Source organism: Micrasema longulum, unplaced genomic scaffold (assembly GCF_059751315.1).
Source record: "Micrasema longulum isolate JH-2025_06_02 unplaced genomic scaffold, ASM5975131v1 h1tg000212l, whole genome shotgun sequence".
Lineage (NCBI taxonomy): Eukaryota > Metazoa > Arthropoda > Insecta > Trichoptera > Brachycentridae > Micrasema > Micrasema longulum.
Window position 1 is genome coordinate 298,078 of NW_028277417.1, and position 22,586 is coordinate 320,663.

General features: G+C 31.9%; 1 protein-coding gene across 1 annotated transcript in view; it reads right to left on the minus strand.

The window, feature by feature from the left end:
• spri (Src homology 2 domain-containing protein sprint) overlaps window positions 1–22,586 on the minus strand; it is a 68,823-nt gene that overhangs the window by 18,432 nt on the left and 27,805 nt on the right. Inside the window, exons 15-16 of the mRNA XM_088243456.1 lie at window positions 22,266–22,385; window positions 21,047–21,170 (exon numbers count right to left, since the gene is read on the minus strand). Coding sequence (XP_088099582.1) covers window positions 21,047–21,170; window positions 22,266–22,385 — 244 coding nt within the window. The remainder of the gene's footprint in view (window positions 1–21,046; window positions 21,171–22,265; window positions 22,386–22,586) is intronic.

Consider the following 22,586-nt stretch of genomic DNA (forward strand, 5'->3'; position numbering starts at 1 on the left):
ATTGAAAAAAACAAGATATCATATTTGCTATTGTTAACAAAAATATAAAGACCTAAGCTGAAAAATGTTTAATATTTACATTTTTTGTTTAAATTATGTTGACACTACCTACAAAAATTCAAGAGAAAATGTTAATAAACCTCCAAACTAACTTGTTTAAAGTGGCAATTACTTAGTAAAATTCCATAATATTGATTTAATTTAGGTAATATTGTCTGTATAATACTGGTAAAACCTCAGAGTAATAATTCGCTCTGAGTTATAAAGATGTCCTTTTGCTCTTTTGCATAGAACAATTGGGTTCCAAATTTTTGGTTTAACAACACATGTGTAACAGACGATTGCGGTTTGCGCTTGCAATTATCGACCTGAGTACCTACGGCCCGTTGTATTGCAGTAAACTTTACTGTAGCTAACTTCGTGATTGATAATCACAGAATGGTTTTTGTCCGTTAGGGCGACTCTATTATTAGCCGGTGGCGCACTCTGAGGGTAAAACTCGCTAAATGACAAAATTTGAGAAAGCAAGTTATAAATGCAGATACATGGCATTTTTCGAGCTTTATTAACTGATAAAATCCTCTTAAACCTCCGAGGTTTAGTTTTAAAGGTATCGTGTATTGGTGAAAACAGTTAATTCTATTTTATTTCGAAATCCCATCCGTTGAAACAATTTAAAGGAACTTAGATGGTTTCATGAGTACGTATGATGTCCAAAATATGCTGAAAAAACTTTCACGGAGTCAAACCATCAAATTGTTTTTTCTCAGTAAAGTAAATAATGCATTTAGAGGATTTTTACCAATATACCGATGATATAAAATTAAAAGTGTAAAAAAATTATATTTTTAAGAAAAAGCAATATACCTACGTTTAAATTAAATTAATTAAAGTTTTTTTTTTAAATACAAAAATACTGTTGGTAAGTTTATTGCGAAAATATAGGATTTATTGATATTTATATTGGATAAATTGGAAGCAGTTTTGAAAACAAAACGCATCGTGAAATAATTCCAGATATTTCATCATTTTCCCTTGTGTTGTAATGGTCATAATATTCACAATAATTCACCATTTTAAGAGCAGTCGCCATTTGTTTTACTAACATGACCTCCTTAGAGTAAGATACAATTAACAACAATTTTATTTGTAAATGATTTAAAATGGGTTTAGTAGGTTGAACGTAATATAATTAAATGAAATGTAGGTAACCGCTTACCTAGTAAAGCACACACACAAATCCAATAGTGAAAAATTTTTTTTTTATTTTTTGTAAGGACTAAGAAACAATAATACAAATGCAGTAAAATAATATATTCGTCTCGTAGTCAAACTTTTTGCCTACTATGCCAAGAGGCCTTGCGTTTGAAAAAAAACATATTCAACCTTTTTTATGCTTTTCCCGGGAATTACTTTAGTCAAGGATTAAAATTATTTTGAAGTCATCGTCATCATCATCATTCCATGTCCGCTCCCTAGTTGGAGCATATGGTGTCGACGAAGATCCTCCGAGCATCTCTGTCGGCTGCCAGCTCTTGCGCATCCTCCCAAGTCAGGTTCGCGTCCCGTAGTTCTGACGCGAACTGCCGACGGACAGTCAGCAGCGGACGTCCAGGACGTCGAGAACCTGATGCCTTGAAAAAAGGCACGCGTGGTTAAGGCTCTCAGGAGGCATCTGCATGACATGGCCAAGCCAACCGTATAGCCTCCGCTTTATGACAGTTGTCACCGGAGTTTGCTGCGTCCGTTCTCTTACTACTCCATTCCTTACAAAGTTAATCCACCGAACGTCCGAGATTCTTCTGAGACACCTATTCGCAAAACTCAGAATTTTGCTGTTTTCGGCCCTAGTGAGGTGCAACTATTCGCATTCGTAGAGGAGAAGAGGGGTTATGCAGGCGTTTATAGGTGGCATTTGGTTTTCACTGAGTAAATATCCGATCTCCAGACAGCCTTCATACTGTTGAATGTGGCGCCAGCAATGACCCTTTCGAAGACTTGGTTTGATAAGATTCAGGGGATTTTGGACATCAAGGCACGAAGTGTTACACAGTACGTGGGTTTTTGTTCTAAGGATTTGTAAACACATGTCTATTTAGGCTATCTATAGTAGCGTGAAGATCCCTGACTGACTGAATCGTCAATTATAACCGCATCATCGGCATACTCTAGGCCACAGAGTTTTTGAGAGGAGATGGATATTTCTCGATCTAGTGGAATTGGCTTCCTGAAGAACTAAATTACAACAAAAAAAAAATAGCTCTACCTATTAATACATTTTCGCTGACATGGACCCACAGGGGTCTATCACGACCCGCAGGGGGTCCATATAAGCAAAAAAAAAATAGGGGTCCATTAGATGTAAAAGAGGGTCGTAAACACGAGAGTGGATCCCATTTATGAACGAGGAACTTCAGCCCAACGGGAAATTAGATACAAAAAATATTTTCTTGCGCGCGGTAAAAATTATAGCATTAAATTGTACGGCAAGTTTCTTGAAAATGTACGAAAAAAATAATGCAATTATTTTAACACAAACCCACTCTACTTTGAACGACGTCACTGGTTCATATGAATCAACCAATGATATGAAAGCTGTGAAGGATATCCGGTTTGCCTACCTTAAACGAACCAATCGGGAGAACTGACAGAGAAGAACCTCTGACGTCAGAAATACAAAACATTAAAAAATCAAAGCGCTGATATTACGATAGATATATATATATATAAATATATATATTCATTGGCTTAGTTTAATAGTATATAAACAAATAAAAAAGGGACTAAAGTTCCTCATTATTCCTGTCTCAGATTTCCACTTTCGATTTGATTTGATTTCATCATTCGTAACCCTAATATATATTGATTTCCCACATATTAGTCAAAGAGATCGCATTTCGACCGTATTCACTCTGCTTTCATCTTCCTTTACGTTTCACTTCCATACATCAATGTAAAGACCTTAGAGTGAATACTTTAAGGTTGGGACTAAAACTTCGTTGTCCAGCATAAAAAAAATATTTATATGCATAAGGCATGAATGCAAAAATACAATATTAAACGTACAAAACAGCACACTTATTACCAATTACAACGTACATGTGAGTAGGTATTTACATTTTTTTTTCTTTCAAGCATATTACCTGATCTGATACTTTTATTATAACGTCTTATATTCACTTCGTAAATGCAGGTAGAATTTAATATTTAATCTCGGAAAGTTTCGACAAAGCAAGAAAAACCCAGATCAATTAGGGACATTGGGGTAATAATATACATACGGAGGTAAGTATGCCAATAAAGTAATTAAAACAAAATGTACAGGTACTTCGGTACTTGCAAATCTGCGACGTTCAGGAAATGTATGTATATACACGGTACCACTAAACATAAAAGCCCATTAGCTAAAATACAAAAATATTAATCTTTATATATATAATTCCTCTGTACGTGTGATGTCACTGAACTCCTCCTAAGTGGCTTAACCGATTTACGTGCGGTTTTTAGAGAAATATAGATCTTTGCGCTGTGCGTGTTCGTAGATATTAAAATCTTCAATCTAATATGTAAAAAATAAGTAAGGAGCATAAATGTTTTATCCGTCGATTTACTAGGGTTGCATTCGAGAAGAATGCATTTGAAAAAAAAAATGGAAAGATGTTGTTATTTTATGTACAAAAAAAGTTTGTTTTTGAATGTTTATAAACGGCATTTGTTTTTTTGTGGATCTCAATCAGATTTTTTCCTTAAATTCCTAATAATTTCTACGCATTTAATTCTTTTTACTATATTTTTGGTAATACTCAAATAATATTAAATTCAATATATTAAAAAAAAATCGTATTCCCACATAAGTACACCCATCTGTTGGTGAGAAGACCGGAGTTTGACGTTTGCAAAAAAAATGCCATATTTGAAAAATATTTATTTCATGTTTTGGAATTCAACCATAAACAAGTACCTAGGTACCAACTTAAATTCAATATTTGAATATTATCAATTTTTGTTTTGAAATTTAATCAAACAGGTACCTTGGTACCTACGTATCAATGAAAAGTCTTTTTCCAACGTTCGGGAAGGACAACGTCTGCCGGGTCCGCTAGTAAAGTGAACATTATTTTATTTAAAATTAATTTACAGTATACATATTTACGAATTTATTATGGCGTTTTGGGTTATGCCCGTGTTAAGCCATAATTATAACCGTGGGGTAAAAATATTGCCAGTTAAAATAAATAATTATTTATTAAGAATAAAAATCTAAAAAATAAGGTTCAACAATGTTTTGAGTATATCCAAATGTTTGTAGACAGGCTGGATTTCCTCCTTTGGGAGTTATATAGATATTAATTTTTGCCTGTCTATAACTAGCTGGTACAAAAGTTTAAAAATTATTTTGCCTAGCAGGTGAAATGGTTGACCCGGATTAATCTCACCTACAAAAAAAAGGTTTCCGGTCTTTAATTCACAAAAGTTAACAGATGGAAGAGTAAGGGAAATGTGGATGTTTAAACATAGGCAGAATGGTGCAGTACATAGTGTACAAAGTGGCCACTTAAACCAGTCAACGACAGGTCATAAATAAAAAATAGAAGAAAAATAGAAATTAGGTTAATACTTTAAAAAAAAAATAGAATCGAAATTATATGGAGATTAAAAAAATAAATAAAACAGAATAGCAGACTATTATCAAATTATAATATACTTACAGAAAAAAATAACGTAAATACCCATATGAAATATTCGGGTAAAAAATATACCTATGTATTTACAAATATTTTTTTTTGTTTTTCCTACAGTTTGTGTTGCAGAGAAATGTGTTATATTGAAATAATAACATTTTAAGAAATGTGTTGAAATAGATAAAAATAAAATAGATTGTTAACATTTTTTAATTTAATCATATTATTAATAAAATATTCAAATCAGTTGGAAAAAAATATTTTCTTTATCTCCGTTGTAATATATTAACCTATTTTTATCTATATTATACAACCGGGCTATGGTTCCGTGGCTAGTGTCGCGGACACATTTATCAGATATTCGAGGTTCGAATCCAGCTCTACCACAACATAATTCCCCATTTCTAATGTTGAGTTATTAACAACTCGTTGAAATTGAAATATAACGCTAAATCATAAGAACATTATATATTTTTTTTAATTTTCAAAATATTTATAGTTTAAACATCTTGCAATTAAGTGTCACCCTGTCATTCATGATTTTCATGATTTTTTAAATATGAAAGCCATGTCCCGAAATCGGTAGACACTAAAAAACAGGTAAGCGGTTATATACTAATATCAACTTACTTAACATTAGAAACTTATTTGCTGAAAATATCCGAAGGTTAGTCATAAACTAGGAACTAAGAGACACCGTGTATTAAAGTAATGTACTTACAAAATGCCATTTCACACGTATCGTCCAAATACAAACGGCGCGAGAAAATTAGAGTAGATCGAAATTGATATTATTTCATTAAAATAAAAAAAATCAGTGGTTACTTTTAGGTATTTTATATCTTGCAAAAGGAAATCGAATGGAGATTCGTCGTTTTCATGGTGTACTGGTTAGTGCGTTTGCCTACCATCAAATAAATCAAAATTATAATACAATAAATATCAGTCCACCCGTGTAATTTTATCGTGCCGTGTGGATTTTTACTGCAGTGTTGTCCGAAACGGGTCAAAAAGATACCTACATTAAAAATACGTACGCACATAGGAATTTACATTAACAACAAAAGCATGTTTATTGACTTTACAGTGGGGTTGGTTTAAACTTTAAATCAATCAATGCGGTTCGTAGGTAAACACTAATTATTGTATGTATTTTTGGCAGTGAAAAATAGCATTTTAATGCTTTCTTACCTGGAAATAGATGAATGGGTGTTACTAATAAATGTACCTTCGATACTTTTAGCATCCTTCTAAAAATGTAAAAATACGAACTTGCAGTAAAGTACGAAGGACACGACTTATTCTTTCATCAAAGTTAAAATAAAAAAGAGCGTTAGTTGAAAAGCGCAGTTTTAAAAAATACCGACAAAACGTTAATTTAATAGAAATGCAGAATTAAAAATATTACAACAACGAAATGGCGTATATAAAATTTAATGTCAGTAAATTTACATACAAGTTTTCTAATCGAATTGAAATAAAATGATAATTATGTCACCGCCAAATAGTTCAATCAGCCGCTCAACTGAAAAGCCAGGCTATTTATTAAATGCCGACATTTAACTGAATGGCTAGACCGTTCGTTTAACGATTCTTCAAATTATTTTTAAAGAAAAATACTTGTATAAATAAGAATATTATTTACTAAAATATTTAAATTTTCAGACCATTTCCTAAAGTCGTAAATAACTTGTGCTGGAAAAATGGAAATCGAGTTGGGGTAGAGTGGGATTTTAACCTCGGACCTTTGGTCCGTGAGTCCACAATACTACCACAAGACCACAACTCGTTTGAGGTTATCCGTTTGAGTAATCAATTAAGATAACGCAACATTCGGCGGATTGGCTAGTTGAAAGCTAGCCCTTTGGAAACAGCCAAACCAAAAGCCGCGGGGTTGCGTTAGGTTAGGCGGTTTAAGTTTAATAATAAAATATTAAAAAATTAACCTTATTTATGAATATATTACAACAGAGATGAAGAACATTTAGGAGAAGGTAATATAGAAGTCTAGGCATCCACAGGGCTTATGAACTGTCAATGGCTGGTTTTAAGTGGCCACTTTACACACTGTGTAACATTCACCATTCTGCCCATATTTTAAAATCTATATACCTTCAATTCTTTCATCTGTTGATGTTTGTGAAGTCAAAGAGCTGAAACCTTTATTTATGCGGGTCTGATTCATCTAATTGAATTATTTCACCTACATACTAGGCAACGCCTGAAAATGTTATTTTTTCAATTTCTATACTTCTTCATGGACATGGCATAATCCCTGTAGATGCCTAGACTTCTATATTACCTTCTCTTAAATGTTCTTCATCTCTGTTGTAATATGTTAATATAAACAGCTCCCCAGGGAGTTGAATCCAGTCCTTGTCTACAAAAATTTGGAAAAACTCAACATATTGTTGTTTATTTATGAAGTTAAGTTAAGGATGAATTATTAAGTTTAATTAAGGATTAAGTTAAACAAAAATACGTTTTTTTTATCAAACTTAACCCAACCTAACCTAACCTAACCTAACTTAACATAACAAAATAAATTTAAAAATAAAACAATTATTACTGTTGTATAAAAATTAAAGAGCTAAGCGACGTTCGGCCCTTTCGTTAAACAGGAATTCAACAAAAGGCCTAGCCATTCAGTTGAATTACAGCATTTAATGGACAGTCTAGCCGCCCAGTTGAGCGGCAGATTTAACTATTGGGCGGCGACATTACATAATCAAAAACAAATTCTTCATGAAAAAATGAAATGTGGAATTTTCTAAACCCTTTAAATGGCTGAAAATAATAATAATAACTTTATTATAATTCCTTTTCCCGCTCTCAGTGGTGTATAGGGCACTGCATTGAGAAACTAAATGCAGCGTAATAATGTGATCAGCCTTACGCTTCGGGTGCCAACATTTTATTTTGAGCAACGTTTAGTTTGGCGGACGTATCTCCACTCGATTTCCTTTTTCAGGATTTTTACCTGAAAGCAGCCATCAAGTCGAAAATACTCATCGAGAGTTCTGGTTCTATTTCAGACAAAAAAAAATACACAGAGTAAAATAAACTTAATCTTAAAATACCTCAGGCGTAGAAACTATTTTAGTAGTTTACCAAATGAAGAGACTGGAGGGTAGAAACATGCTTAGTCAGTTTGTTTATGAATTTGAGGTTAGTATGCCAATTTGATGATTTTAACTGTACGCACAGTTGTGTCATTCAAAAACTTTATAAACATTATAAATCATCAGTGGTCAAAAAGTTATGGATTAGGCGGAAGAAACAGGATTAGTCAATAAGAAAGGTGAAAGCAAGAAAAAAATATAAAAAATCTATTAAAAAAAGCATGTTTTTTCCGTCCAGTCTTCATATATTATATTATAGGTAGTCTAGCAGGGGCGAATTGTCCGAATAAACGATTATGCACAGCTAACCATTATATAATATTTGACTTTCGATAGTAATGTCTTATAGTAACTATGTTACTCGGAATGGGAAAATAAATACAATAATTGTACATATTTAAATTTGTCGCAACAGAGATGGAAAACAATTTTGAGAAGGGAATATGGTAGTCTAGGCATTTACGGGGCTTATGACCTGTCATTGGCTGGTTTAAGTGGCCACTTTACACACTGTGTAATATTCAACATTCTGCCTGTGTTTGAACATCCAAATTTCCTCAACTCTTACATCTGTTGACTTTTGTGAAGTAAAAGAGCTGAAACCTTTATCGCGTGGGTGAGATTCATCCGGTTGAACCAATTCACCTACTAGGCAACGCCTGAAAACAATTTTCCAATTTTCTATATTTCTTCTTTTACCAGGTAGTTAATTCAACAATGTTTTGAGTATGTCCAAATGCTTGCAGACTGGCTGGATTTTCTTTCGAAGGAGTTTGCATATTTAATAATGATCATATTTAAATTATGAATATGAAAAACTTCTTAGGGAGAAAAACAAATGATTTTACTTCATACTTTTGGATTCACTGTACGCATTTTTAAATATTTAATTATCTTATTTTAAGTTTAAATTTAACTTTACAAATTAAAATTCACTCATAAAAATTATTGTCATCTCAACATGTGGGTGTACGTGTTGGGGGGTGATGATATTAGTTATATAATACGTAGGTTCATACCAGCATGTGTAGGTATCCTATTCACAATGAAAAAAGGAAAAGTTGAAATCCGGACTAATCTGGATAATTATCTTGTTTAAGTATTGCATTTATTTGATCTGGGAAACGTATTCCTTTACTTATTCACCGTCGCGGGGGTAGATAAAAGGATGATTTTATCATAATTTAAAGAAAAGACGCAATTACAATAAATTAGAGGAATACGGTGATGCGGGAAAATGGGTACAAAAAACAATGAGGTATATAACTAGAGTAAACATAAGTATTCAAAACATGTACTTTCAGCCTATTTTTTTTATGGAAAAAGTTTTTTTGACAAAGTAATTATAAAGTTATGAATGTTTTGTACATACATAGTTAATTATAACGTTTCTACTTCTCTAATAAAGTGAAAAACTTGCGTTTAGAGAGGGAGTCTGTTTTACATTAATTTTTATATTTATATGTATACATATGTTTATTTTATTTTATTTACATTTTATTTTTACTGTATAGAACAGATTTCGTAAAATTAGGTATCATATTCTAAAATATACACAATTTTCCACTGTATGGAGTTCAGGATAGGGTGGGTCTCATGTGTTTTTTTTTTATTTAGATTTAATTTTTTTTAAATGTGCTATTGATTTAAGATTTTCGAAAAGATTATTAAAGTTTTTTTTCCCAACATATGAAAAATTAGAGCATTTAATGGGGAAGTTCAGTGTTTTTTTTTTTAAATACTTGGCCAATTTAAAAAAAAAAAAAAGTTTTGTATTATCAGCGCTATGCTTCTTTAAAGTTTTGTGTTTCTGAAATCACTCCGCGTGTGACGTCTCAAGTTCTCTTCCCCTTCTTCTCGATGAGTTCTGCTGATTCGTCAGTTGACTTAACATGAATCGGAAATTTATCACAACTGTCTTATCATCGGTTGATTCGGAAGAACTAGCGACGTCGTTCAAAGCAATTCGTTTTAATAATAAAAAAAATAATAATTGTATTGTAATAGTTATTTGGAAAATATTTTAGAAATGAAATAGAAATGTTGACGGAACACGTACCTACCGAGGAACTGCAACTAATCACGAATGACAGACGTGATAATCAGTGTAAAGGTCACTGTTTCGGAGCTTGGAATATTGATTTAATATGCACACCAACCCTGAATCGATTACATAAAGTTCTTCAAACAAATTCTTTGTCGATCTCCAAATTGCGACGCTATAAAATATTGTCATACACGCTTACTGTGAAGCGATAAACTGCAATCAACTTCTTCATATAAACATGCATACTATAAATAAAACAAAATCAACTCTGACGATTAATCATTCGTCAACAGTTTCCCTTTGAAAAATTTATGTTTTTTTAAACTAAGTACCCCTGTAAAAATACATTGGTGAAAATAACACGGTTTTCCTCGAGAGAAAAAAGTCACCAAAAAATGTTGAAGTATATTGGTACCTGCTGAATTTTATCATTAATATTGATTAACGTATTGACGTTACGTGAATAAACAAGAATCCTTTTGTTAAATATTTTTGGATAAATAAATATTCATTTAGGAAGTTTAAAACACCAACTGATAAAAGACGCCTATCATAATACATATTTACTATAAAAAATAGCAATCGTCATTACCTTTGGACTTAAAAAGGCTATGTTTTAAGCCTTACCTACCTAAAAATTATGAAAACTAACTGAACTTCGTCAAAGGGCAGAGATTTTGGAAAAAAGTGACTTAAATTAGAATAAAGTCCAGAAGAAAATGTGTAATGACTATGTTTTTTTAAATGAAATGAAATAAATAAATAAAGCGTGTATTTAAAATATATATTTGTTTTCTCATTTTCTTAATTGCAGCAATATTTATGATAAATCACAAAAAAAAACTATTTTATTCAGGTATACAAAACGATTTTTGAAACACATTTTGTTTTATATGTTTCTTTGTTGGGTGATACCGCGTGTTGGATTTGTTCCGACGTTTCGGCTACCATTGCAGGAGCCATCTTCGGGGTAAGCTGTGTAAATACAGCTCTGCATGTCTCCCGCAATGGTAGCTGAAACGTCGGAACAAATCCAACACACACGGTATCACCCAAAAAAGAAACATATTGATAACAGTGACCGTGAAAACCTTCGCACCTATATCACGTTTGCTTGTTTTACGTCATTTCTTTTATACATTTTTTAATTTTTTTTATATTTATACATTTATACTTTTATACATTGCCTTAAGTGTAAAAAATAACAATTGTACATTAAAAAAAGTTTTTATTTTTTATTTCTGTATTTTTATGCGGAGCAAGATAATTTTGAAGGAAGTAATTTATATTGGGTTTGTAAATAAACGAGGAATTATTAAAAATTAAAATAATTGTTCGCGCTAAATTATGAAACAATAAAATTAGTCCTGGTTTTATCCGGACAGTAGTCAAATGTCAATAAATCGATTGGCAATCCATCCCAGTTCTGTGTTACAAACCGAGAAATTATTAATACGGTGATTAATACATTTAATATTATAACTGCGCAAATGTTCGATGATGACAGATAGATAAATAACATCATATACATATTTTATGTAAATAAACAGAACAAAGATCATTGCCGAGGGAATACAACTATAGGAAGAGAAACTTCACACAAGGCCAGTTATCCGCTCGAACGGTTATCTGGAGGGGTTTATCCTCGGACTAATGATGCGCTACAGCCGTAGGGAGGGCATTTCGCTCTATTGCATAGAACAAAGGCGTTACATTTTTTGTTTTGGTTTTTTTATTTGACAACAAACGTGCAACAGACGGCTTTGTCGCTGCGCTTGCGATTCTCGATCCAAGTACTTACGGCCCATTGTTTTGCTGCAAAATATAGCTAGGATCGTGATTGATAATCGGATAATTTTTCAGTTACCGAAATAGCTGGCTGGGGGGGGGGGTAATGTGCGGCATCCATTTTAAAGCCTCTCATAATTTCACAGAAATTATTATTGAGAATAATATTCTGGCGCCCTCCAACACACCCGTCAGAACAGTTGTTCCAATACATGAAGGTGCTGGATATGAGACAACTGTACCTAATAGAAGCACTTACACACTTCTGGCCGAACAATAAGAAGAGGTCTCAGCAAAATGTCCGTACGAGGTTTTCCCAGAGCATGAATTATGTCATACCCAAAACCCGTACGACTTTTGCTCAGAGACATCTCTCATTTATCGCACCGAGTGTTCAATATTTTGGAAGAGCGTATTAAGCTCTCGAGGACAAAAACTATTTTAAAGAAAGTAGTTAAGGATTGGATAAACCTTAGTGGGAGGGATTTGAGTAGGAAACTCCTTGATGATTTTCCGAATGTTTGAGTTTACTGTTTACCATATTGATGTGCCATATATTATATATATGTCGTGGGCATACAAGAGAAATTGACCAAGTGACAAAATCAATAATGTTCACGGGAGGCATTTTAGTGTTTTTCTAGAGTTCAATTGGTTCTCAAAGATCAGATTATTCAAGTTGGTGGTTGGTGATTTTACATTATATGTACGGTACTTTCAACTTTTATGTAAAGTATAAACGTATTTAAAAAACATTATTACTTTTATATAAAAAAAAAAAATAAAAACATCAATTTCAATTGTCAATTTTACCTGTAAAATTTGACATGAAATTTTGCAGATAATCATTTTTGTATCGTTCATTGAGGGAGGTAGTATTTTATTTTCTAACTATAAATTATGTTTTTGTGATTTTTTATTTCAATAATCCATTTTTTTGTATTAATGAAGGTTAAATAAACACAGGCATACAAAATAAATTAAATAGAACAAAGAAGTGTTACGTAATAATCTAAAGTATAAATTTTATTAATGAACTTTTTATTGAAAAAACCGTATCTGTCAAATACAAAACTTATACTAAGTTACTAACTCTAACTAACTCTTTACTGGTGACATTACCTACAAGTAAAATTGACTTACTGTTACTTGGTCAATTCTTTGAATCTTAAATTTACTAATAAAAGTGACTATGTGTGTTGGTCAGTTTTACTTGTCAAAAATCTGTGAGCTTCTATCAAATGGTCACATATTTTACAAATTAAGTTTTTTTAGAGTGTCGGATCGACTTTGCATTTTTATCAGTCAAGCATTATGCTAATCTAATACGATGTCAAAAAGTCAATAATTTCAATTTCGTCATTTTTGCAAATGGTCACTTTTACTTGTATAACCACGATGTATTAAATATATATATATGTTTCTGACCCTATATTTGTGGTGATATACTCATGTATATGTGTCTTGCTAGTTCCATCTCAACACAGGACTTTTAGTCCCATGGAGTTGGGACTTATGTCTCAAATAATACACAATAAACTTATGTATGTAAATAAATAAATAAAATAAATACATAAATAGAAAATTCATTTTTAAACTTATCTTAGAACTAGAAAAGGGGACATTTTTAATTTGAAAAATATTATAAATTTTATATTTGAAGCACTAACTTTGTGGATATTCATTATAATAAAATAAGTCAAACAACGTTGTTTTACTTATTTTGTTATGAAGAATATTAATTTGATGATTAAAAGATGCTTTTATAAAAGCAATTATTATGAATTATTGTCATGTAAAATTGCCATAGAACAAATATTTTCAAGAGTATAAGGATCTAAGTAGTAATTTTAAATTACTATCGAAAAATCGAGGGCGGTAATTGTTTTATTTAATTATATTTCTTACATTATTTTTTTACTAATTTGAAATTACATAATTTCAAATGCACAAAACCCCGAAACAGTATAAGCCTCCGCGTAACTCTCCAAGCACAAGATACAGTCTCTTTTTTGGAAAGTTGCAGCTTTACGATAACTAAATAAATGTAAAAGTAGATTGTAATAGAAAAAAAACACGCATCATTTTATGTAAGTACCATTTTATGTGGTATATTGATTTAAATAAAAATAATGAAAAACAAATAAATTTGTTTTGTTTGTTTTAGTTTTTGAAGGAGTTTCAAGTTTCTATAAACATTACAAATGTATATATATACTAGCGGACCCAACAGACGTTGTCCTGCCCGAACGTTGGCTTGCCTGCTATCATCTTGGAAAAATACTTTTCATCTAAGTACTTGTTTGTGATTAAATTCAAAAACTAAAAATTGTTGATATTAAAAAAATATTGAATTTAAGTAGGTACTTATATATGGTTGAATTTCAAAACATAAAATATTTTTTTTTCAAATATGGCATTCTTTTACAAACGTCAAACTCCGGTCGTCTCACCAACAAAGTGGTGTACTTATGTAGGAATACGATATTAAAAAAATGTTTTGAATTTAATATTATTTTAGTGTTATCTAAAATCTAATAAAAAGAAATAAATGGGTAGAAATTATAAGGAATTTGAGGAAATAATCTGATTGAGATCCTAGAAAAACAAATGTTGTTGGTAAACATTCAAAAACAAACTTTTTTTATACACAAAAAACAACATCTTTCCATTTTTTTTGCAAATGCATTCTCCTCGAATGCAACCCTGGTAGATCGATGAATAAAACATTTATGCTCCTAACCTTTTTTTGCAAATTCGATTGAAGATTGTATACAAACACGCATATATATTTCTCTGAAAACCGCACGTAAATCGGTTAAGCCGTTTAGGAGTAGTACGGTGATATCACACGTACAGAGGAATTATATATATATGTATATATATAAATAAAGATTTAAATACAGATTTATTTTAGTACTTTTATATTTCAGAATGAATCCTATTATTTTACAAACTATTATGAAAAGCTTTGAAAAACCCTCATATTGGTAGTAGGCAATACGTGAAAATGCGCAATTGAATTATTTTTTGCGGGGAAAAAAGATAATCCATCGCAACGCGAAGGTAAAAATTGTACTTAATTTTAATATGCCTTTTACTTTTACTTTATGATAAAAAACATAATTACGCTTATAATTGGGTAGCAAAAATAATTAACGAAGAATAATAACCTAGAAACTATTCGTAATATGGTCATTGCCCTTTTTCATGTTAGCAAAAAAATATTAAGTTTGAATTGACGATATGTATGACAATGTTGAGGAAATGTGTTATTATATGGCTGGTAACCCATTGAACCCCTGGGAAAGTTCATAGATATGATGATAATTGTTCAAACTGCTTAGGTACCTGATGAATTCGCAGTGGGTTATTTATGAAAACGGCAAACAAAATGCAAAAATGATACAAAATACGAAAACGGAACGGAAATTTTACACCTATACCCGCTGACGAAATAATCATGAAAACAAAAAATAACGTTTTTTTAAAAGTAATTTTAATTATTTATTAATACAATTATTAACGAAGATAATTTTATACTCTCTTTATACTTCTCCTCATTAAGATAAGATGTTCTGAGGACTGTACAATATATTATGTTTTGTAAATAGAGTGGATCTATTAATAATTATATTTTAACACAGACATGCAGGTCCAACAGTAAACATATGTAAAGTTTAAATTATAATGAGGAAGTGTCAGTGCTAAAAGAAGTTGGATAAAAAAATGATTTCTTACACACAGTAACAATTAAAGCTTTTAATTGTAAGGCGAATATTTTTTTTAATGTTTAAAAAATATCTAGTTTAAATGACGTCACAAGTTCTTCTAAATCAACCATTGATAAAGTGTTGTGATAGATTTTCGGTTTTTAGGGAAGCCAACCGACCAATCGGACAATTCACCGAAGAGAACTAGTGACGTCACGCTCGGAGTAATTACAAAAAATAATAGCAATGATAATACGATACATGCGAATTTTTTTTTGGCTTAGTTTGATAATATGTTAGAAATGTAGGTAGTTTCGTACAATCTTTATATCTACCTACATACGATATATTTATGTTGTTAACATAGTAAGTAATTAAAAATAATACATTAACCTTAGAATTATTTTTTGTTTTATCATGAGACATTAAAAAAAAACGAAGGGGAAATATTACTTTTTTTTACAATTTTAAATTAATAAAGATCTATAAATTACTGTCGAGAAAAAAATAAATTTTGTATACTTATTTTAGAAGCTTAAATAAATTATTTTTTTAAAATTTTAAATTTCCACGAAAATGTTCATTGCATTAGCCACGCCCCTAATACGTCACGATTCGGTTAAATTTTGAACTACGTTTGTGACCGTTAAAATAAAAATAGAACATCGTCACGAATCTTGACGTTACAATTGTATGCATGAAAACATTTCTGCACAATATCCACAAGAGCATACTGAATGAGTAAAATAGTCCCCGTTTTGGATTATGCGTCTTTTCGATGAATGTAATAAAATTCAAAAATGCAAAATTCCTAGGCAATCACCATTGAATAAAATAATGTAGGTGTGCCGACAGCGAAAGAACACCTGCGAATTATAGTAAATTTAGAAAACGAGAAAGGCCCAAAAAACGTGGCATTGATAGATTAAATAATTACTTAAAAATGGACATGTCGGTCTTTGTTCATAAGACGCTCGGATGTAGAGTAAGCGTAGTCTTTATGTAAACATAAGATTGGTGTAGCGTTATACTCGGTATCGTCTGCCCACTCCTCCGAGGAATCGCCATGACGGCTCGTCCGTTTAGTTTGTTTTAAAAATTCATTAATTCAGTTGCGTACATAATGTTATCTTAAATATTACGTAGAATTCTTACCTAATCAATCTAGGAGACATTAAACTCATAAAAGATAAAATTATTAAATTAGGCGCCATAGGACCGTGAATCATCTCGGAGTCATATTAGGTCAATCTAATACATAATACACTTATTTCACCCAGCTAGCAGTGAACTTCAAGTGTGTAATATATATACATAAAAGGCGATGTTCGTATGTGTATCCGCGATGGACTGGACCGATTTACGTGCGGTTTTCAGCGAAATGTAGATATTTGCCACGAGCATATTTATAGCTATAAAAATCTTCAATTTATTTCGTAGAAAAAAAGTTAGGAGAGTAAATGTTTTTTCATCCATCACCAGGGTTGCATTCGACGAGAATGCATTTACAAAAATATCGGGAGGATGTAATTTTTTTGTGTATATTAAAAGATTGTTTTTGAATTTTTACAAACATTCGTTATTTATGGACAGATTATCTCCTTAAATTCCTTATAATTTCTACCCATTTATTTCTATTTACTGGATTTCGGTAATACTAAAATAATATTGACTGACATTCAATATTTTTTTTTAAATCGCCGCTCTATTTAGAGTGCACCCCCGTTGGTGAAAAAAGCAGAGTTTGACATTTGGGAAAATACGAGTAATTCTTTGTTTGAAAATGTATAGTTTCATGATTTGGAATTAAAACAAACAAGTACTTAGTTACTTACTTAAATTCAATATTTAAATATTAATTATTTCTAGATTTAGGATTAAATCATAAATAAATACCTATTTACCTACTTACCGTGAAAAGTTACACCATCTTTTTCCCTTTTATCCGAACAGTTTTGACAGCTTTAACGTACAATCAGGCATTTGGGTTTCAAATAAAATATCAAGCTCACATCAAAACTGGCTGACGGTTAAACAACAACAACAACAACAAACCATCACACCGTTTCCCCGTAGGGGTAGGCAGAGAGGATAGAACGCCATAACACTCTATCTTGGCATACAGACCTCGCTTCCTCTACATTCATACATCTTCTTATGCACGCACGCCGATTATTCCTACTTTTGACATGTCCATCTTCAAGTATTTGATGGACTTGATCGTGCCATGTCTTTCTCGGTCTTCCTCGTTTTCTGCATCCATCAACATTTGCATCGTAGATCCTTTTAGTCGTTTTTTCGCTGTCCATTCGCTCTACATGTCCAAACCAACGCAGAACCCCTATCTTGATTCTGTCAATAATGCATGTCTCAGCCTTACACACTTCACGGATCTCGACATTTGTGCACCTATCATACATCGTTTTACCACACATTCACCTGAGGGATCGCATTTCGACAGCGTTCAACCTACTTTCATCATTATTTTTCAAATTCCATACTTCGCTCCCATACATTAGAGTTGGAACTAGAACTCCATTGTGAACGGCTAGTTTAGCCTCCTGCGATAAACATTTGTTTGCCAAAGTAGATTTTAGTGCACCGTTCACCCTGTTCCCGGCACTCGCCCTAATTTCAATATCTTTTTGGCCTTTCCGTCCCTAGTAAACATACTTCCCAGGTACACAAATTCTTCTACCTGATTCAGAATATCTCCGTTCACGCTGATCTCACATTTAGTTATATTTTCATCCCTTTCAAAAACCATCACTTTCGATTTATCAACATTCATAAGCAAATCGCTTTTCTTGCATACATCGTAGACTTTTGTTACCAAGAATTGAAGGTCTTCTTTGCTGCTAGCAAGAAGCACGGCATCATCCGCATACAGAAGACAGTTAACAGTTATACCACTCATTTTTGCTCCCATTCTTAAACCTTTCAGTTCTTTCATACAGTTATCGATGTATATGTTGAACAACCATGGTGACATTACACAACCCTGTTTGACTCCTTTCGGAATATTAAACCACGATGTGAATGACCCATTCACCTTCACACATGCTGTGCTGTCCTTATACAGTGACGCAATAGCCCTTGTCAGGTTACCATTTACTCCATACTCCGATAAAACCTTCCACAATTTCTCTCTGTCAACTCTATCTCTATCTAATGCCTTTTGCAGATCGACAAATGCGAAGAAAAGTTTCTGATGTTTAGCCGGAAACTTTTCTGTCATATTTCGCAGAGCAAATATTTGATCCATACATCCTCTTTCATTCATAAATCCACTTTGTATATCCCAAACTCTATCTTTAGTCACTTTTCTTACTCTCTCAATCAGTATTCTGCCATAAATCTTTCCAACAGCGCTCAAAAGGCTGATAGCTCTATAGTTTCCGCAGTCCACCCTAGAGCCTTTTCCCTTGTATAGAGGCAGAATATTTTTATATTTTTTTAGAAATTTTTTGTCATTTTTATTCCCCCACTATCTTTCAGTAAACGACTAAATACGCGTTGGCGATGACTGAGAGTTCGGGCATGAGTTAAGTGTCATAATTTTAGTGGGCTCAAGGTGCGTCTATGTGTACTAATAGGTCAATGGTTTTATTTAAGAACACCGAACCTGTTTCTATAGTTACATAAAAGCACTATGAAATAAAGTTTTGTAAGTATACATAATAATGTTTAATGTTAAGTTTTCTGAAAGAGAAATGAAAATTAATTTACGTACAAATTTACACTATATTATGAGGAGAGGAGGGGGTAAAAATGAGAGGGAAGGAAGTGGAAAGGTAAAGTAAAATATTCAGATAGAGACATTTCATTGATTTAAATGTGCGCTCTAAAATTAGTGGGTAGAATATTCCACAATCGAGCAGCTACTACTGTGAAAGAGGAGGCAAAAATATGAGAGCAAAAATATGAGAGCAATGAATGGGTACTGAAAGGGTTCTCCCGTTTTTAGAACAAAGAGATAGCCCATGTTGTGAGAGATGCTGGAAGAGCTCTCTCAGAGAAACAAGCGTGAGTGAAGTGAGATTGTTCAAAATATTGTGAAGAAGTAATAGAATGTGAACGTCTTTTCCATGCCCGATACAGAAGCCAGTGTAGTTGCGTGCGACATTTGGTTAATGTGGTCGAATTTGCGAAGATTTGAGATATAACGTATACAGACATTCTGCAATCGTTTCTACTCACTAAGCAGTTCAGAATTAGCATCTCTTTGTGGAAAAATGATGAAATAGCTACCATTACAAAAAATAAAATCCACTAAGAAAACAAATTATTTGATATTAAATGTGTACCCCTGAAATTTTGAACATTGGACATTGCAACTACCTTCACCAAGGTATCTTTTTATTGAGGAAATGTAACAAAAGTGAAATAATAAATACAAAATATAACATAAAGTTTATATTTGAAGCACTAACTATGCGGTTATTCTTTATAATAAAATAAATAAAACTTTGTTTTTAACCACAAATTATTTTTTTTCCACCGACCGGTTTCAAAGCAAACAAGCTTCTTCGTCAAGGTTTACGTAAACGTTAGTTACGTAATAAAAAAACAATAATAAAAAATTAGTGGTTAAAAACAAAGTTGTTTTATTTGTTTTATTACAATATATAATAATTATGTCCACAAATAATTGATGCGCAGTAGCCTTGTGTAATTTAAATAAAAACAACCTTTGATCCCGTGATGCATGTGGGTCAGAATACTCGGGTAGACATTATTTCAGTCAGAAGTTGAACAAATAAGATAACATTGTCAACAAGTTGATAGTGAAAGCGGTTTTATACTATGAGTGTCAATCAATAAAAACTATCAAACTGGATTATTTGAAGACGCTTCCTGTATAAAGGTATTTCCACAACCAGGTGTGGAACAAAAAAATATCATGAGATTTTCAATTGCATTTTACAGAGGTAAAAACAATGACGTAAAATTTAGTTTATTTATATATTTAAATGTACAATACAGCATTACTGGCAATTACAATGCACATGGATTATTTTATAATAAGGTATCGAAATAAACACTATGAAAAAAGCAAAATACATTATTAAGGTCTAAATAAACAATGGGAAAACAAAGACAAATAAGTCACTAATACACGCTATGATACAAAGTTAGAGAGGAAGCGTCTAAAACTGGCAATCCCGGAATGGAAATCTGCAAGCTTGTACGAAAAAAATGCAACCGAGTTAAAGATGTAAAATATAGTGTACTTTTTTTATGGAGGAGTAAGCTGAAGTAATCGGCTAGTTTCATTGTTCACTGAGAACGGGCTGGGCACATTATAGATTTTTTTGTAGGAAAAATAAATGTAGAATATATAAACGGTGGCGGTAATTCATAATACATAACATTTAGTTTACCATATATAAAGTTACCAAAAAATTTCAAAAGTCAAATATAATGTTAGGCTGTGCATGATCGCTTATAATATATACTATTCGACCCTGAGATGTAGCTAGTCCAGGAATATTGTGCCTATTATAACCACATTTCAGTCGGTACAAATATACAAGGTAATTTCAATTAATAACTAGCTGCATAAATCATATATGTACATACATACCTATCGACAATTTATTGTTAAGTATCCATTTCAACGAGGAAAATGAGTGTTTATAAAAATATTTAAATGTTATATTTATCACTATTTACATAATTTATACAACTTACCCAGTAGAGGGTCAAGCCTATCTCTAAAGCTCTTGGCTCTAGAGATAGTAGCCAGCCTTACAGGGGCTTCTCCAGGGGGTGGAGTCACTGATCTCTCTCGTGCAGTAGAACTATCATCATCTTCCTGTTAAGTATAACAAAACAATTCTAAGTAATTCCAAAAACTCAAATTGGTTATACCAGCCTTTGCTAATACGCCTCTATATCTGCTTTTTGTTTGCGTTCCTCTTCCTTCAAAAAAGCATCCAAACAACGTACAACAATGAACTGGTTAGCCGAAATGGAATAACACTAAGCTTGGCAATTTAATCCTGTCAATTTGTTGGAAGAGTTGAAGAAATGCGAATGCTCAAACATAGACAGAATGGCGAATGTTACACATTATGTAAAGTGGCGACATAGCCCTTTTCTTGGAAATGTATCTTATAGGATACATGTGATCTCATTTTTTCTCATGAACTAAAACACGAATAAAACAGCATTCAGTTAAAACTGCTTCACCACATTTTTTATTCTGCATTATCAGAATTCATGATAAAATTCAAGTAAAACAAAAAAAAATATATTGTTTGGGTTTCTGAAGCCTTTTCAACTCTCAAATGTGTTGAAAAAATTTTTTCATCTTGCCAAAAATATTTTCTGTAAAAAGTTAAGCCAGTCAATAACAGATCAAAAGCCCTGTAAATGCCTAGACTTCCATATTCTCTTATTTGAAATGTTTTCCCTCTCTGTTCCAATAACTCCCCGAGGAATAAAATCCAGCCATGCCAATAAACATTTGTACATAATTAAAATATTGTTAATTATCGACTTATTCGAACCATAATTCTAGTAATATACTTGTTCCATTTTATTTAATATTTAAAGCATTAACTTTGTGGCCAAGCATTTCATCGAATTAATAAAAAAAACATTTTGTCAAAAACTAAACAAAAATTATTTAACTTTAACCTTACATTTACATTTTTTTTCAATGCAACTCTGCTCCAAAATAATATGTAATATAAAAACAACTGATTTTATGATATTTACCTTGCAAAAATTATAAATAGAATCATCGAGCAATGCCGTTAGATACAATAATACAACTAATCATGATAAAACTTTAGATATTCTCTGTAAAACAATCAGATTTTTTTTTTAAATTCTGAAAGACAAACTACTTTTTACACAAAATTTATAGGATTTTGAAAATTAAAGAAAGGTTGAAATAACTTACAGCATCATATATTTGAGATGATTGAAAAGATAGTGGTTCATCATTGGAGTTTGGTGGAAGGAAACTATCCCAGTGAGAGCAATCCCAAGGTTCGCTGAACACCGTTCCATCATCACTAGCCTGTAAATAATCATAATATTATTATTAATATTTAAAGCATTAACTTTGTGGCCAAACATTTTACTAAATGTTATTAAATATTTGTAAATAAGATTATTAACAACATTATTATTAAAATGCATGTCGTGTTGGTTTTATATTTTTGTGCAACAACTATGGTGAAGGTGTATAGTAGGTATTGCATGTTGGTTTGATTGTTGT